General features: G+C 56.7%; 1 protein-coding gene across 3 annotated transcripts; it reads left to right on the forward strand.

Moving 5' to 3' along the window:
* The first annotated feature begins 328 nt into the window (after nucleotides 1-328).
* Nucleotides 329-6,121, forward strand: PDZK1IP1 (PDZK1 interacting protein 1). 3 transcript variants are annotated; one of them, XM_029227172.1, is made up of 5 exons: nucleotides 329-387; nucleotides 592-767; nucleotides 3,189-3,297; nucleotides 5,021-5,116; nucleotides 5,744-6,121. In XM_029227172.1, the coding sequence occupies exons 2-5, from the start codon at nucleotides 701-703 to the stop codon at nucleotides 5,814-5,816; spliced, it is 345 nt and encodes a 114-aa protein (XP_029083005.1). In that variant the 5' UTR covers nucleotides 329-387; nucleotides 592-700; the 3' UTR covers nucleotides 5,817-6,121. The 3 variants fall into 3 exon arrangements, with proteins under 3 accessions (XP_029083005.1, XP_029083004.1, XP_029083003.1); XM_029227171.1 differs by having other exon boundaries at nucleotides 331-387; nucleotides 578-767; XM_029227170.1 differs by lacking the exon at nucleotides 329-387 and having other exon boundaries at nucleotides 493-767.
* Nucleotides 6,122-14,501: the final 8,380 nt, after the last annotated feature.

The following is a 14,501-nucleotide window of genomic DNA, read 5'->3' on the forward strand; positions in this document are numbered from 1 at the left end:
GCCCTCTGTTGTGATCCCCATGGGAGAGGCTGCATTTAGAGAGTTGCTGAGCTGGGCAGGGAGTGCAGGGACAGAAGCCAGGGTTGTGCCCCAGGACTGGGGTCCCGGGGTCTGGCTTGGCTGAGTGGGGACAGGTGAGGGGAAGAACAGGAAATAGGCCAGGCTCTCGGGGAGGGGGAGCTTTGACCTTTCCCTAGCCTCCGGGATTTTCCCCGTGTCCCCGAGCCAGCCAGCAAATTAGTTAATCCCACCTTCAGCCTTCCCAGAGGCCCCGCCCACTGGGCTCGTTCAAGGCAGGAGAAGAATGTGTCACTCTATCCCCAGAGCCCAGCCCCGCTGCCGGGAAGGGGAGCTGACGCAAGACTCCAGGAGGCCTGAGGCCTGGAGGTGAGGCCCCGATTCTCCCCACATCTCCCAGGACCTCAGACCCATGGTCTCTAGAAGATGACCTCGAAAGCCAGCCTGAGTGGGCTGGGCTCCAGCCAGGGGAGGCCAGGCCTGGCACATTACCATGGGAGGGAGGGCAGGCTCGCTCCACCTTCCCGCCTCAGTCCTCCCTCTCCTCCTTCCTTACTAGCACCTCTCCTCCAGGGTCAGACGGAGACCAGGCTGATCTCAGCAGACACCGACAGGCCCCAGGGCAGCTCCAGGAGTCCAGATTCCAGCGGCCGGAGAGAAGGCCCGGGAGCTGCCTGCAGCCATGTCAGCCCTCGGCCTGGTCATCCTGGGCCTGCTCACGGCAGTGCCACCCGCCAGCGGTCAGCAAGGTAGCACAGGCCTGGGCCAGCCTGGGGTGGGGATAGGGGCTGCAGTACGGAGAGTGCCGGCCTGGGTGCTGGGAGCCCCGGGGTAGAAGGGGTGGCCTTCTGGCCCGTCTCATCACCCTTGGCACCTACGCTTTGGAGGGGGAGCAGGGATGGGCTTAGCCAGAGGAACCTCCAAAGGCAGACACAGGCTTCTGTCTGTGACTTGTTTCCCACGAGTGAGAAATGGGGGCAGCAGGGGAAATATTGGATCTAGGGTCTAGGGTCGGGGAGGGGAGTTGAGACCCACGTTCCAGGAGCAGGAATTCCCTAGAGGTGGCTGGTTGCTGAGGACAGAGCATTGGGGGCTATAAGGGGGGTGGGAATAGTGTGTGAGCCACTCTCAACGGCAGGATTGTTTCAGGGGTGGGCAGTGCTGTCAGGCGTTTGCCCATGGCTTTGGCCTAAGTTGTTTCCGCTTCCTACCCAGAAGACAAGTGTCCCAATGTGGCCCCCACCATGTGCCTGAGCTCTTTGTCCAGCTCTGCCTCTGTCTTGCTGTGTGGCCTTGAGCAAATCACTGTCCCTCTCTGAGACTCAGTTTTCTCATCCATAAAATGAGGACAATAAACCTGCCCCACCCACCTCCCAGGGCAGCTACCACTAAGGGGTGGGGAAGGGCTTCACATTGGTAAAGCACCACACCCACCATCCGGTGTCAGCCCTGAGCTGTGGGGAGTCTGCCGGTGGGATTTGGGTCCAGGGCAGGTTGGCAGAGGTGCTCCCAATGCACCCCTCCTTTGCAGATGCCCTGAGCTCTCACGCATGTCTGCTTCAACTCTGTCTCTCAGGTCTTAGAAGCCCTCTGTGGGAATCGAAGATCAAAGGGGTGGAGTAACTTGTGTGGGTCACACAGCAGAGCAAGAAGGGACAGGGCTCAGTTCACCTCTCTCCTGCCCCAGGCTCTGTCCCTTATGCTATATGTTCATCCCAGAGCCACCTGGAAGGAGGAGCAGTGTCCCTGGTGTGTCTGGAAGGAATTGGCTGCAGGGTCTGGAAGAAGCAAGGACAAGCCTCCCAGGGCTTAAGCCCTAACTCCCAGTCCTTGAGTAACCACTGACCTGAGGAGACAATGGGTCTGAACCATTGTTTTTTGGGGAAACAATGAGTCCAAAATACAGCTTTTTGGCAAGTATGGAACTTACAGTAAGCATACTGCGTATCTTTTGTTATCCAAGGAGATAAGCAAGGGCTGACCTGGCCGCAGGACAGAGTTCCCAGAGCCCTCCCTCCTTCCCAACACCTGCCAGGCTCAGAGAGCGCTTGGAGAAGAGGCAGGGCCTCCCTGCAGCAGGAGAGCTTTCGGGTAGACTCAAGGAAGGACTTCTGAGCAGGAGTGAGGCAGAATGAGATTTTTGATGTTCAGCCTGGGCCCCTCAAGATACAGGATGGCACTAGGGAGGCAGGTGTTTTGGCCTGGAGGCAGGATTCTTCAAAAGTCTCCTGTGGGCCTCTCTCCCCTCCTGAGGCCTCTAACTGCTACTGTGTGTCTGTCCTCTGTGGGGCCGGGCCTCCTCGGGCTCACAGAGCACAGTGATGTCCGGGGAGAGGAGAGCCCTTTGGGGCTGCCAGTGGCTGAGGGCAGAGACTTCTGGGAAACCTGAGGGTTAGAGGTGGTGTCAAGGGGCAAGGGGCAAAAGGCAGAGAAGGTGCCTGGAAGGGGCCTCAAATTGGTCTCTGGCCCAGTCATTCCCCGGGGCGCTGAGCCAGAGAAGACAAAAGGGGCTCAGGCTTGAAGCTCCCCTCCCGGCCCCCAAGACCCAGAGGAGAGCTTGTCCCTCTGTCTTGACTTTCCAAAGACGTTCTGTCCCACTCCTTTCTCTGGGCACTCCTGGCACCCCGAGCCAAGCAGCCCCATCCGCCTGCACTCCCACGCCTACCCAACCCCACAGAAACCCCTGTTACAAAACAGGATCTTCCAGATGCCAGCCTAGTCCTATTAGTTCTGGGCTGCCTCAGCCTGGGAGCCGGGGAGGAGGGGAGCCACCCTCACTGGAAAGGCCAAGGCCGTCTGTTCAGGGGGCTGCCCTTTGGTCCCTGGGGCCTAGGCACTCCCCGGGGGCCCTGCACTGACCCACTGCAGTGGGGGAGGGGTGGGGGGGTGAGGGGACGCTCTGGGCTGCCTGGACCTCAGATGCTGCTCTCTCAGGCTTGTTCCCTCCTCAGCTCCTTTCCTTCTTCCCAATTCTGTCTTCCTCCAAACCACGGTCCCTTTTATAAGCCCAGGGGTCAGATGGGTCCTCGTTCCCCAGAAGGTCTCCACTAGTCCCGGCAGCAGGCTGGTAGCCTCTAGCCAGCCCCGGGGGGCGTGAGGCCCCACCTGCACTGGCAGCCCCACTGTGCCCAGCCCGCTGCAGCACCCGCCCCCCACTCCTCCCTTTCCAGGCCTGGGGAACCTGCAGCCCTGGATGCAGGGCCTTATTGCCGTGGCTGTGTTCCTGGTCCTCGTTGCAATCGCCTTTGCCGTGAACCACTTCTGGTGCCAGGAAGAACAGTGAGTGCTGTGCGGGGGCCCTGGGAGCTGCGCCGGCGCAAGCCGGGAGGTCCCAGGACCACGGCCACTGCTCTGGTAGCAGTGAGAAGGGCCGCAGAAACCCTGAGCCCATTCCTCTCACTGTGTGGAAGGGGCACTGAGGCCCCAGGTCTCAGGGACCAGAGCTGAGGCTTGCTGGAGCCCTGCGAGTGCACTTGCTGCGCTTCGGGGAGCCGTCTTCTCTTCTTGGAGTCTCAGTGTTTCTATCTGTAGAGTTGGGACAGTGGCCCGTCTGTGATGGACGCTGTGAAAACCCCTGGACAGGAATGTTCTGCCCTTCTTCAGGGTCTGCTGCTCTGTCACATGCAGGGGCTACAGGGGGGCAATGGGATGGACACTACTCTTGTGCTCACAGACTCCCAGACCAGAAGGGAAGGCAAACATGGAAGGGGTGATGGCAGTGTGAGTGCTGACGCTAAAGGAGCAGGCAAAATGCAGTGTGGGCCTGAGCCGGGGGGTCAGAGAAGTCTTCCTACTGTATGTTTATCCTGAAGCCCAGGCAGGAGCTAAGTGGGGTAGGAGAGCACTGCCATTGAGGGAAGAGTCACTGGGGGCCCTGAGTTCGGAGCAGAGCACAAAGGTAGAAGGGGTTGGGCTGAAATCCAGCTCACTCCGCACCTGCTGACTCTGGGGCAAGGCTGCATCTGCCCCCACCTCTCACACCGGCGACCTGGTGCCTGGGTACCAGCAGCACTGTAGAACCCACTGAGGGAACAGAAGCAGCTCATGGATGGAGAGGCCCGAGATAGACTGCTGACGTCGGCAGGGGCCAGGCCAAGCAGACCCTTGGACACCAAAGCCCCGAACTTTGGGCTTTATCCTTAGTGCAGTAGGAATCCAGTGCAAGTTTGTAAGCCAGTCTTGGGATGAGACGTGGCCGGAACAGAATCACTGGCTGCCCCGTGGCGGATGCTTTGGGCCAGTCTGCAGGCGAGGTGAGCAATGAGGGTGAGGTCAGGAGAGTCTGAGCTGTGGAGGCAGCAGAGGGGATGGAGAGAGCGTACAGGTCTCAGAGCTTTCTAGGAGGGGGTGGGGACACTGAGGACAGGAGGGAGGAAGGACAGGGATAACATCCCCGCTTCTGATGGGGCCACCCACCGAGACACAGACCACAGGAGGCAGATCTGGGGCAGTTTGGGACATATTAAGTCTGAGGTGCCCATGGGATGTCCGAGGAAAGATGAGCAGTGGTTAGGGTCCCTGTAACCCTCATAAGAGTGGTGTCTGGGGAGCTGGGGACAGAGGACACACTTGAGTAAGAGGCGAGGAGATTTTTGTTGGGAATATTTCTTTTCTCCACTGGCCCCAGCTCTGCCATCAGTGACCGCTCCTACCGCCTAGGAGAACCTTGCGGAAATCTAGGGCAGACACTGAGTCCTGCTGGGTCTGCCCTGGAGCTGAGCTGAGGCCAGAGGAAAACGGCAGAGGGAGGCCAGGAGGTGGCTGGTGCAAGGCCTGGGGTACATCTTTAGTAGATCTCAGGCTGGGACCTGAGGGCCCCACAGTGGTGCAGGGAGAAAGGTGTGCGGCCCCACGGCCAGAATCAGGCTGTTGACAGGGCCCTGCTGGAGAGAGGAGCTTCTGCCTTAGGGCCTATAGAACAGGGCCTGACTGGACTAGAGGGAGGAGGGGGGACCGAGGGAGAGGGGACCCAGAGAGCCCTGATGATGAGCTCTTTCCCCAGGGAGCCTGTGAACATGGTCATGACCATCGGAAACAAAGCAGATGGGATCCTGGTAGGAACGGACGGCAAGTACTCCTCGATTGAGGCCAGTTTCAGGTGAGGTGCTAGTATAGGGCTGGCCACCCTGTGCTCCAGGGTCCCCTAGGGACCTCAGGACCAGGTGCTTCTGAAGGGGAGAGGGCTCAGAGGATGGGGGCTCATATGGGGAAGGGCTCAGTGAAGAGAGGGGGTTCCGTGTGGGGAGATGGTGAGCGATGGGGGCTTTGAGAGCACTGCAGGGCTCCATGGGGACATGCAGCCTCAGTTTGGGAAGAGGGTTCCGTAAGGGGATGGGGACTTGGTGGGGGGAGGGCCTCAGGGGGTGGATTGGGACTCATAGGGGTGCAGTGGGGCAAAGAGGCTCAGCGCGGGAAGGGGACTCTGAAGGGATGAGTTGGGGGACTCAGTGTGTGGGGGGAGGATCTGTAGGGGAGGGAGCTCAGTGGGGAGGTGGGTTCAATGGGGGCCCAGTGGGGGAAGGGCTAGGTGGAAGAGAGAGAAGGGGTTCAGGGGTGGTGGTGAGAGGCCTCAGGTCTCAGGTGCAGAAGACCAGATGTGGTCAGGGGAACCCCCTTCTGGGGCTCAGACATTTATTCTGGAAGACACTGCCCTCAAAAATGCAGGACGGGTCAGGGAGAAGGGGATGGGACAGAAGGAGCAATGACCCCTGTCATCCTCTTTCAGGTCCAGTGAGCATGAGAATGCCTATGAGAACAACCTGGAGGAGGAGGGCAAGGTCCGCAGCACCCCAATGTGACCCCTGCTTCCTTGTGCCCGATGTCCAGGCCCCTCCTTCTCTGTACAGGAATGTGCAGTAAGGGGCTGACTCCAGCTCTCACACCTGCCCCACCCTCCAGCCAAGCTCGGAGCTCAGACTATGTCCAGGTTGGGGCTCAGCCGTGGCTCTGGGGTCCTAGGGGGCCTCCCACTCAATTCAGTTCAGAAGACCCTTCTGAAAAGGACAATCAACTCAGCACCTCCCATCCCGCCTCACATCTCCCTCCCTCCAACCGTGGAAATGGCTCTCATTTCTGTGAAATAAAGACGTTTTGTACTTCTGTGTCTGAGGCTCCCAGGGCTCAGAAATAGCTCCTCAGGCTACCAGTGAGGCCTGATCTTGCTTTCTGGAATCATCTCCAAAGCCTCTGTCATGGTGATTCTGGAGGATTTCCCAGGAAGCCCTCTCTGGGAGAACCCCTGGGGCCAGGGAGCACACCCCTTACTCCAGGCAGAGACCCTCCTACAAGTGCCCCCTCTCTTGACCTGCCTTTCACAGCCACAATTCTGGGCGATTCTGGGGTCTTCATGCAGCACCAACATCCTGACCCCCTGTCTCCATGCTGCCGGGCACTGAAGTGGGCTCACTCATCTCCTGTCCATCCAGCTCTGTCCTCCTGCCCGTAGCCCTTCTGGGCTGGGCTTTGGGCATAGGAAGCCCCAGGAAAGAGTCTTGGGCTAGGACTCAGGAAGCCCAGATTGCAGTCTGCGGTCCTCTGCTGACTTGCTGTGTGACTTTGGAGAGTTACTGTCCCCTCTGAGCTCTGCTAACCCTCTGTGGAGGATTTGGCCAGTCCCACCACAGAGCTCGAGTAGAATCATCCTCCCTAATGCCACTGACTCCCAGTCCTGGGGGGGGGGGCCGGGGCCAAGTAACTGGGCCCCCGGGGGAATGAAGCAGGAGGGAGAGGACACGGGAGGCTTGACTCAGCTGGGCTGGCTGACCGTGGAGGACCCTCACCTCTGTGACTGTCATTCTTATGGGAACAGCCTCTGTCTCTCTGTCTGGGGTGACAACTGGAGGCTGGCTTCCCCAGGAGCACTCCCAGATCCAGAGGAGAGGGGCTGGAAGGCAGGAGGCAGCCCACCTTGTCCCAACGGTCTCCCTCTGTCACCTGTCCCAACCTGTCACAGCCCCTCGTTTCTCCGTTAGAACTGCTCCTCTGCTGTTCCAGGGTTTCACCCAAATATCCCTGGGGAGACCCATCTGAAATCCAAATTATCCTTCTCACCTCACTGGGGTCTAGTTTGCAGCCTGCAGCAGAGGGAAGATCCCCGAGCAGAGGGCTGGCTGGGTCTTTGCCCTGCTGTGTGACTTGCCTCCCCTCTCTGGGCTTCAGCTCAGTGAATTGTGGCTGGAGCTCTTGTGATTCCCACTCTAGGCTTGTGTGCACATGGCTGGATGCCTTTTCACCCATCTCTGCCAGTTGAAACTGCATATTCCTTTTCCTTGGCCCTGCGTGGGTTCCTCTTCCTCTAGGAAGTCTTCCTTGGTTAGACCAGAGGGCGGAGTCAGCTGACCAGCCTTTGGCTGCCTTGGATCTGATCCTCCTTGCATGAAGCTACATCCCCTCCCACCTCTGCCCCCTGTTGTCCCAGGGGGGTTCCAGTCTGACCCCTCACTGGCCTGTCAGGGCCTGAAGACAGAGATACCATCCCTCTGTTTTCCCTCCAGCCCCTCACACTCGTGAGGTTTCACCAGCAGGGGCTGTGGCAGCTGCTGTCCTGCCCTGGCGCTGAGGGTGGGGGAGTGGGGAGCTGGGGTCGGGTCGGGGAGGCAGAATCCCCAGCAGGCTGCCTGGGCCTCTCCAGGACCCTCCTCAGCCCCTCCCCACGGGCAGGACCAGGATGGTGGGAACTCCATCCTGGGGTCCTTGCCGTGCTGGGCTAGCACTGACCTTCCCTCCAACCCCATGTTCCTGCCCTGACAGGGGGCAGGGGGCATGGAGCTGCCGACTCCAGAGCTGCCCGAGCCCCCAGTCCTTATCGCCAGTTCCCACCTGCCAGCCTGGCCAGAGGAGGGAGGGAAAGGAGGCTGGGCCCGGGCCAGGGCGGTGCTTAATGACCCTCCGGGGGCCTAATCGCAGACTGGCAGCCGCTGAGTGGCTCGGGCTGGCTCCTGGAGAAGGCTGATAACACACCAGCTGGGCCCCCCACCATCTATCGGGGCTGCACAGCCAGTCCCTAGGGGGCGGCGCTGGGAGGGGGAGCCTCTGGGCTCAGGCGGGGCGGCAGGGGAGGTGGGAGAAGCTCTCCGCCCCCCGCCCTGGGGGAAGCGGATTCTGAGCTCCTTGATTGGCAGACAAGGGGGAGGATGCTCTTTCAACGCCTTCCTGCTCCCTCCCCACCCCTTCTCCCCATGCGGGACCTCCCCCACTCAGGCCCGGTCTCCTCTTCGGCTCTCCCAGCCATTACTCATCTCCGTCTCCGTGCTTCTGTCTTTTTCTGAGCGTATCTCTCGTCCTGTTTTTACCTCCATCTTCTTGTATCTGTCGCGTCTCTCCGTTCTCCTCCCGCCACCTGAACTCAGTGCTCACCGGCCTCTCTCTCCCTTCGCATCCGTCCTCTCTTTCCAGCTGGCTCTCCCTGTGGGCCCCTCCCTAGCTCTCCCCGACGTGCCCGCGCTTCCCTGATGCCTCCTCTTGGCGGGCGGACTCCGGTGCCCTCACTGGTCTCACGCTTTGGGCCCTGTGTGATGTCGCAGGACCTCCAGCTGAGCCCGCCACCTGCTCTCTGGGCAGAATGCACAGGCTGCCCAGGCCCTGGCTGCAGGAACCCGAGGCTCTCTTACCCACACAGGGCGTTCTGGCTCTTCCAGCTTCCTGGAACAGGGCTTGCACCTTTCTTATTCTTCCCCTACCTAAAACATGTGGATTTCACAGGGTTACATTATAGGTTACACACAAACTCATGCACTAAAAGCTCCACACAGGAAATGAAGATAGATTGCAACACTGCTTACTTCAGTTAGACTTGAAGAGGAAATTCCAGCCTGGAGATGGTTTTGAAAAAAGGCTGCGGAGTTCTAGCTTGAGTGTCACCTGTTGTTAAGACAGAGTTGGCAGGGCGTTGGGCTGATTTTCAAGATGACTTCCCTTATGCTCAGAGTGACATGAGCAGGAATACTGCTTGCTTATTGCGTTTCGGGGAGCCATCAGATGGGAACTACTGCTGGCCAGAGTCTCCTCCCCCAGTCCAGGGTAAAGGAGTGGGTGTGGGGAGAGGTGCGGAGTGGGTGTGACTTTCTCCTTATCCTACCGTATCCCCTTGGACCAACCTCACAGATGAGTCAGATGTCTGGAGCCGGCAGAACTTGCTCTGGGATGCCGGTGGGAGGCATCTGCCTCCCCTCCAGATCTGGCCCGGGGCCTGGAGCCCCCAGCTCAGCTCTCCTCCCTCCCTAGCAGTACACACAGTGACCAGGAGCTTGAGCTTAAGAATCGTGAAGACTCTGGTTCAAATTCCAGCTCTTCTCCTCACTGCCTGTGGGACCACCTGGCCTTTCAGATGCTCCTTTCACCTGCCAGTAAAATTGGTTCTGTCATGGCTTCCCTGCGGGGCTGCTGGGAGGACACAGAGATAATGTATGTGTTATCACCACACCTGAGACTCGCCAGAAGTCTGTCTAGGCTCAGCTTAGAAGTTACTTCTTCTGGGAAGCTTGTCCCCAACCCCTGGGTTAGGGGCTTCCTCTGAGCCACATCAGCCATCTCTACACTCACTGCCCCGTGTTGTCTGTTTCCTTGTCTGTGTCCAGCTCCAGCCCCAGTTCTGGGAGCTCCTCACGGGCAGGCAGGGTGTGACTTTCCTCTCTGAGTCACCAGCACCCAGGACAGGGCTGGGCCCAGGGAAGGGAAGCCCAAGGGATGGTGAAGAGACCCAGAAGATGGACTAAACCCCAGTCGTCTGTCCAGTTGTATGTCTGTCCGTGCCCCTCAGCCTCACACACGCACAGACACACACCTGCACGTGCTCTCTCAAGCTCTCTCTGGCTGAAGGTCCTGGGGTCAGCGAATACTGTTACTCCATCTGGTCTGCAGCTGGTGGGGAAGGGCTGCTCTCCCCCATCTGCCTGTAGCCTCGGCTGCCACCTGGTGGCTGTACACTCAATGGGACAGGCAGATTCAGCAGAACCTTTGAACTTGACCTTCAGGGGGCTCTTCCCCCTTAAGCACCGGGACCAAAGGCCTTCCCATGGCACGGCCCCGGGGACCCCATAGGTTGTGCCAGCACCTTGCCCTGCAGGCTTCAAGGGCAGCCGGGCCTCCAGTGTCCCCTCCTTGTGTGGCTAGAGGCCAACTCCGTGAAAACCTCAGGTTCCGTGCACTACTGGTGGGGCCAGGCTCTGGGGCACTTAGCCTCCGGTCCTGATGACACACCTCCCTTTCTCTCAGAAATGGTCTGAGAGCCCAATGGCATCTGTCCTGAGTCGCTATTCCAGAGAGCAAGGAATGACAGTGTTTGTGGTGCCCTGTTCCCTAGAGACCCTGGCCCCCTGGAGAAGCAGAATAGAGAGAGTTTGATGAGAGAGAGTGCGAGAAAGTTCAAGGACGAGTCTCAGTACTTTCCTGAGCAAGCTGGAAGATGCTGGAGCTGCGGGGACACCGCACTGGGTTCTGTGGACTGCACCTCTACCTGCAACCTGGTGGGCCTCCATCCACCTGCAGGGAGGGGTGCCTATTTCTGCTTCTCGCAAAGGTACTGCGCAGGCTAGCGGATGGCCCTGAGAATGGCAGGTGCCAGGGGACAGGCAGGAGCATGTGGGGTGAGGATGCGTTTGGACACATGGAGTTTAGGAGCTGGTGGGACGTCTACAGGGAGTGGACCGGGGACGGCGCTGTTGGATGCACAGGGCATGTCTGAAGCACAGTTGAGCAGTTTGTAGTTGAGCCAGAGATTTTGCCTTCTAGTTGGATGCCCACTACGAGGCTAAGAGGCCAGGTCTGGGCCAGGCAGCCTGGACACAGCACCGCTCTGGCACTAATGCTGTGTGACCTTGGATAAATCAACTCAACCAAGCTCATCTGTAAATTGGGGGCAGTACGTGGGGCCTATTTATTTATTTATTTTAATGAGAAAATGCACTCATAATTTTATTTATTTATTAATTTTGCAGTTCTAAAACATCAGCACAGTGTTATCCACTGTTTTCTTTTTTTTAATTTTATAATTTTTATTGGGGTAGAGTTGATTTACAATGTTGTGTTAGTTTCAGATGTACAACAAAAGGAATCTGTTATACATATATCCACTCTTTTTAATTTTTTATTTTAAAATTAGTTTATTATTCTTATTGTTATTTTTATTTTTTGGCCATACCGCGTGGCATGTGGGATCTTAGTTCCCTGACCAGGGATTGAACCCATGCCTCCTGCATTGGTAGCATGGAGTCTTAACCACTGGACCACCAGGGAAGCCCCCTACCCACTCTCCTTTTAGATTCTTTTCCCATATAGGCCATTACAGAGAATTGAGTAGAGTTCCCTGTGCTATATGGTAAGTCCTTACTCATGGTGTCTATTTAATAAGAGGTGTTGTGAAGATTCAAATAAACGGTGCACACAAAACATATAGAATAGTGCCAGATATACAGTTAGTGCACACAATAAATGTTAGCTTTTGTTTTTTTATTACTATTGTTATTATTACAGGATGAACTCGGTTGGATTCAAGACTACTGTGTCAGAGCTAGCAAAAACCTTAGAATCATTTAGCCCAGTTTACTAATATTGCACTGTGGAATCTGAAGCCCAAGGAAGGGATGGCACCTGCCCAAGGTCATGTAACAAGTCCAGGTGAGAGGCAGGCTAGAGGCTCTTCATGGCTGGTGGGTACAGAACATGCTGAGCACAGCTGCTCCCCTGGACCTCTGGAGGCACCGACGTAATGGGGTTAGTTCGTTCTGCATTGCTGAGGCTGGTACAGTTCTGTACATGGACTTTGTAAATGAATAACCGGGCTTCTGACTGGTTCTGGCTGTGAGCTGGGGGTATGGGATGGGGGTGGTGGTGAGGATGGGTGTGGGCAAAGTGGGGGAGTGGTGAGGGAGGAGAGGGAGCTCCGGGGAGCAGAGGGGAAAGGGAGAGAGAGGGATGGGAAGAAGCCAATGAAAGAACCTTCCAGGTGCCAAGAGCTAAGAAGTTGGAACAAGAGACCGGGAAGGGCCTTCCCTCAAACCAAATGCAGTATGGTTGTGGTAATGGTGGTGGTGGTTTGCACGTTGAAGCTGACGGCCACTATATGGTGTGTAGGATGTCTTCTGTTTGGAGACTCATTCTGACCATATTTTCTTGAGGAAAAAATGCGGACTCAGAAAGGGAGGTGACTTGCCCAAGGTCACACAGTCCAGTAGTGGCACTGGACCTGGTCTAATTCTACCCCAGCATAGGGTTCTGTGTGTGTGTGTTTATGAGAGGGAGAGAGAGAAAGCGAGACAGAGAGACAGAGAGAGAGAAATGGAGAGCTGAAGAGGAAAATAGAGTGTTTGCCACTGCAGCGCTCACAGTCCCTTTGGAAAGAAGCATCTGGGAAAGTGTCTGAGAGCGGTCCTCGCAGCATCTAAGTGGAGTGGTCTGCATCGGCTGCTTCTGCCTCCATCCATTCCACTAGCTTGTCCAAGTCTGCCACCCCCAACACGCTGCCGAGACTGCTCTCACCAGGAGCACCAGAGTCCCATCTTCTTGTTGCAAGATACGGTGGCCTGTCTGGTCCTTCTGCCCTCAGCATAATAGGATGGTGGCCGTTTTCTCTGGGGAGCTCTTCCTGACGAACCGCCCTCAGCTCACCAGGCTCCCAGAGGCCCCTGGACTCAGAGCCTCAAGTTGGTCAGGGCGTTGCTCTCTGACAAGGTTGTGAGCGCTGATCTCCATGAGGCAGAAACCACAACTGTCTTGTTTGCTGTGATGTCCGAGTATCCAGCACAGGTCCAGGATACAGGCGGTCTCCGGCCAGTGGTGGCTGAATGAGCGACACAGGGACCTTATCCACTCCATTCATTTACGTCACTTCCCATGAAGTATCAGCTTCTGAATCAGCACCTTCAGCCCCGTCCCCTCCAGGACGCAGTTGCCTCCTGCACAGCTCCACGGGCACCTCAGGCCAAGGTGGAATCCCTGATCTCTGATCCACCTGACTCCCCTGTGCTGTTAGTGGTACCACCACTCATCTACCCAGGCCAGAGGCGGGACGCACCCTGAATTCCCCTCCCTCACGCCATCCCACCTCCGCTGCTTCAGGTCTGCGGCTTGCCTGGATGTTTGCAGCTACCCTCGCTCTACTCCTTGTTTTCACTCTCGTGGCATGCTCAAACTGTCCTCCACATGGTCACTAGAGAGACCTTTCCCAAACACAGAGTCAACCAGGACCCATCCCTTCACACCTGGGAGGTGAGCCTCCCTCCTCCAGGCAGGTGTAGCTTAGTGGCTGCAGGCCTGGGCTTGAAGCCAGACCTCCCTGGGCAAATCCTGCCCTGCCAATTTTATATTAGTGTGACATTGGGCAAGTTAGTAATAAATGCGCCTCAGCGCCTGAATCCGAAAATTAGGGGTAAAATTATGTGCATATTATTGGGCTGCAGTGAAGAGTAAATGAGTTAATGCATGTACAGGAAGCATAGAGTAAATAAATGCTCAATAAGTGTTAGCAACAGACATCTGAATTTTCCTTCTTGTTTTGCCTGCAATGTCTTAAGCAGCCACTAGATGGCCACACTGCAGGCTCTCTGTGATTCCCACACCAAGCTCTTCTTCCTCCCCTCCCACAACGTTTCACATCTCAGTGCCTATTTGTTCATGTTCCGGGCTCATGTTTTCCCTTCTGCCAGCCTCACCTCCTTCAAGACAGCTTTCTGATACATCTTTCCCACTCCATGCTCACCAAATGGGCTATGTTCTATGTCTGAGAGCTGCTGGAGGGCAGGACATCTCCAGGACACCTGGCAGAGTCCCTGCATAGAACACGTGCTCAGTGTTTGTCGGATGAATGAATATGTGTCAGCCAGTCCCAGCTCAACGACTTAAATAATTTGCATGATCTTGGGAAAATCGCTTAACCTCTCAGTTTTCTTTTCCTTAAATGGACATCAAAAAGAGACTTTATGTCGTATTTGTGGAGAGTCCGGTGTATAGCCCTAGCATAAGATCTGGCATGCTGTAGCCCCAGGGCCAGCATGCACAGACACCTACCAACCATGGCTCATTCTCATCGCCCACCAGCTATTGCCCACTTGTGCTTACACCTTTCCCATGTCCCAGTTGAGGGTATTAAAAATGGTTTTACCGGGACTTCCCTGGTGGTCCAGTGGTTAAGAATCCACCTTCCAGTGCAGGGGACACGGGTTCGATCCCTGGTCGGGGAACTAAGATCCTACATGCCGCAGGGCAGCTAAGCCTGTGCGCCACAACTACTGAGCTGGCGTGCTCTAGAGGACCACACGCCGCAATGAAAGATCCCGCGTGCTGCAACGAAGATCCTGTGTGTTGCGACTAAGACCCGACACAGCCAAATAAATAAATAAATTACAAAAATGGTTCTACCTCTTCCCACAGGTCCTTCTTTACCAAGTATGGTCTGGAATTAATCTGCAAGCTGGCTGGGCTTGGTGGGCCTAGGCTTAGTTGATGGTTCAGCAGAGCCCAGTGGGCTCCCATTTGCCTGGAAAGCACAG

Source organism: Monodon monoceros, unplaced genomic scaffold (genome assembly GCF_005190385.1).
Source record: "Monodon monoceros isolate NGI ecotype Baffin Bay Population unplaced genomic scaffold, NGI_Narwhal_1 Super_Scaffold_18, whole genome shotgun sequence".
Lineage (NCBI taxonomy): Eukaryota > Metazoa > Chordata > Mammalia > Artiodactyla > Monodontidae > Monodon > Monodon monoceros.